At 59.2% G+C, this 2,747-nt stretch overlaps 1 protein-coding gene across 1 annotated transcript in view; it reads right to left on the bottom strand.

Annotated features, from left to right (window-relative positions):
• The window catches only part of UNC13A (unc-13 homolog A (C. elegans)), a gene marked incomplete at both ends in the record, with an annotated part of 10,012 nt that overhangs the window by 1,668 nt on the left and 5,597 nt on the right, over positions 1-2,747 (bottom strand). The window contains 8 exons of the mRNA XM_010072719.1: positions 310-453; positions 594-690; positions 778-904; positions 1,158-1,243; positions 1,428-1,561; positions 1,893-2,027; positions 2,179-2,268; positions 2,403-2,471. Coding sequence (XP_010071021.1) covers positions 310-453; positions 594-690; positions 778-904; positions 1,158-1,243; positions 1,428-1,561; positions 1,893-2,027; positions 2,179-2,268; positions 2,403-2,471 — 882 coding nt within the window. The remainder of the gene's footprint in view (positions 1-309; positions 454-593; positions 691-777; positions 905-1,157; positions 1,244-1,427; positions 1,562-1,892; positions 2,028-2,178; positions 2,269-2,402; positions 2,472-2,747) is intronic.

Here is a 2,747-nt window from a genome sequence, read left to right on the forward strand (position 1 = left end):
ACACACACACCCACACACCCACCCACCCCCCCCCCCCCCTACATTGCAGTAAGGCAGTGGCATTAAATTAATCTAGATTAATTAATCAATTAACTAATTAATTAGCAAATCTCCTGTGCTAGCAAAAGGGTCTGTTGGTGATACATTCACTTGGGCATTGCTGCTTGAGGTGGTGCAATCTGTGCCCCATGCCACTCCCTACAGCTGAATGGGAGGCGATGAGAGAGCCCAGGAGCCCCAGACTGGGGCTGGGACCAGGGTCCCAGGGGTGCTGCTGGCCCAGCGGCCCCCACCCTGGCAGCTGCCCACCTTGGCAAACCTTCGCATGTAGTGCCCAACAATCTGGGGGTCAGGGCACTCGAGCTTCTTGATGATCTCAAAGCTCTGGTTGAGCTGGGAGAAGACATCCACGACGGAGCAAGAGAAGAGCGCGTGCTCCGACGTCTGCTGGAACTGAGGGAGTGAGAGGCAGTGTCAGCAGGGGGTGGTGGAGGGGATTTTGGTCCCAATGGGGACACACTGGGCATTGAGGGACAAGCCCCTCGCCCACCCCCATCTGTGGCTCCTGTGCCCGTTGACAGTTCTGTTCATACCCCATCCTTCTTGTCACGCTCCAGGGCTCCATGCAGGAAATCCCTCGACACCTCTTCATTCTCATCCAGCCACTGGATAACGAAGGGCTCGAACCAGCTGGAAGAGAGGCCCCATCCCCAGTGAGGCCAGCCAGCCCCTGGGGCGCAAGCACCCCCTCCCCTGCCCCGCAAGTGCTGCACTCACGTGGGGTACTCGGGCACGCGGCTCTTGAAAGAGGGCAGCTCGGTGACGTACTCATTGTACAACCACTTCACCTTGAAGTGCAGGTTCATGTAGTCCGCGCTCTTGCACAGGCGGTGCTTGTCGTGCTCTGCACGAGGAAGGCAAGTGCATGTGGGGCTTGCTTTAAGCCCAAAACCTGGGGGGCAGCTGCCCCAAGGGCAGCTCCGGGGATGCCAGGGTAACGACATGAGGATGCAAATGCTTCTTGAGTGGGATTTAAGCTAGGTGTCGTGTCGATGAGGGGGTGAAATGGGTTTACCCAGGGAACAGGCGAGGTGGGAGTAGAATGCGGCTCCCGCCTAGTTCCCCCACCCGGCTCAGGTCAGCGTGGGGGGACTCACCCTCCATCGCGTACTTCATGTCCTGAGCAAAGAGGTTCCACATCACCTCGGCACTGATCTTCCCCACATTCAGTTCCTGGGGGAACCTGGGGCGAGGGAAAAGTATGGACACAGAGTGGACCAGCCCTCTACTTGGAGATGCATCCCCCCTACACCTTCCACCTGCCTCAGTTTCCCCATCTGTAGAATGGACATTACAAACCACTTCTAAAGGAGTATAGCTGCCATTGCCACTGTGTGGGCACTCCCCCTTTCCCGGCACCTACTCACTGGTTCAGGCAGGGCGTGTAGGAGTTCTTGTCCTCCTCAATAATGGAGACTATCAGGGTGATGAGCTTGGACCAGAAGTCCAGGTTTTTGATGCTGGGGCCCTGCTCCTCAGGAGGCACCTCGCCTTTCTTAGTCTAGAGTGATGAGGACACAGCAAAGGTTCTGGTCACCCCACCCGCAGGGCTGGATTTCAAGGTGGGGCTAATGAGGAGGCAGGAGGGCTCTGGGAACACCCCAGCAGTCCCCCCCACAGCCCCTCTTGTCTGACCCCAGCCTCAACCCTGCAGCAGTGGGGCTCAAACCCTGCCCAAGGCTTGGGGCTCATTCTGCATAGGGCTAAACGCTCTGGAGAGGGAGCAGGAGCATCATGCGAAGAAGGACAGAGGACATGGGGAAGGTCATTGAGGGGGGCAGTGAGGTCCCTCCACAGCACCCGGCATCCCAGCTCCCCCCAGCCCCACGCACCGGGTCTGTCTGGTACTCGCGACTATACAGCTCGTGACAGTTGTTGAAGATGTACTCGTAGGTGGAGTTGAGGCAGGCTTTCACGCAGTCCTTCACCACCTGGCTGGCTCGCGGGGGGCTCTGCAGCTCCTGGACCTGGGTGCATGGGGAGGGAGCGATGCTGGAGGCAGAGCCGCAGCCCTGGGCAGCCTCCCGGCAGCTACTTGGGAGCCAAAGCGACCCCAACTTTGCAAAGAGCAGTGGCCAGCAAGGGTCTGGGATGGGGCGAGTGGGGCTCCAGCAATACCTTCATCCGAAAGAAGGTGATGCTAGTCAGCAAATCCACCGTGGACTTGAGATCCTGCAGCCGTTCGGGACTGCTGGCAGGGAAATTGTTCTGCCAAAGGGGAAGAACAGAGCGGATTGCACACAAAACTCTCCCAAGGGTGAGTGGAGTGGGAGAAAACAGCCGCCTGTTGTTTCAGACCTTATTAGACAGGTGGGGAAACTGAGGCACGGCAGGCACCTTACCCGGTACATGGAGAGGTCGATCCGCAGCGAGTTGTGCAGCTGGTCGAGGAGTTTGACGAACCGCTCCTTCTGCAGAGAAAACACCCCGGAGCCAGGTAAATGGGGGAAAGGCAGCAGGGACCGTCCCCCCACCCCACTGCCCCTGGCTCTCCCTTCTCCCAGCCCAGCCCATGCCACCCCACTTCATCCCTCTCCTTCCTGCTGTCTTGCTGGCCTTCCTTCCCTCCTTCCTTCAGCAGAGCCCTGCAGGTGGGCACGGGACGCCCGCAGAGAAGAAGCGTGTCCTTGCTTGGTGGCCAGGGCTCACTGGCAGCTGTCGATGGCCACTGGGGCGCACGCGTGGCC

This window comes from Pterocles gutturalis, unplaced genomic scaffold (assembly GCF_000699245.1).
Source record: "Pterocles gutturalis isolate BGI_N339 unplaced genomic scaffold, ASM69924v1 scaffold26222, whole genome shotgun sequence".
In the NCBI taxonomy this organism is placed as follows: Eukaryota; Metazoa; Chordata; class Aves; order Pterocliformes; family Pteroclidae; genus Pterocles; species Pterocles gutturalis.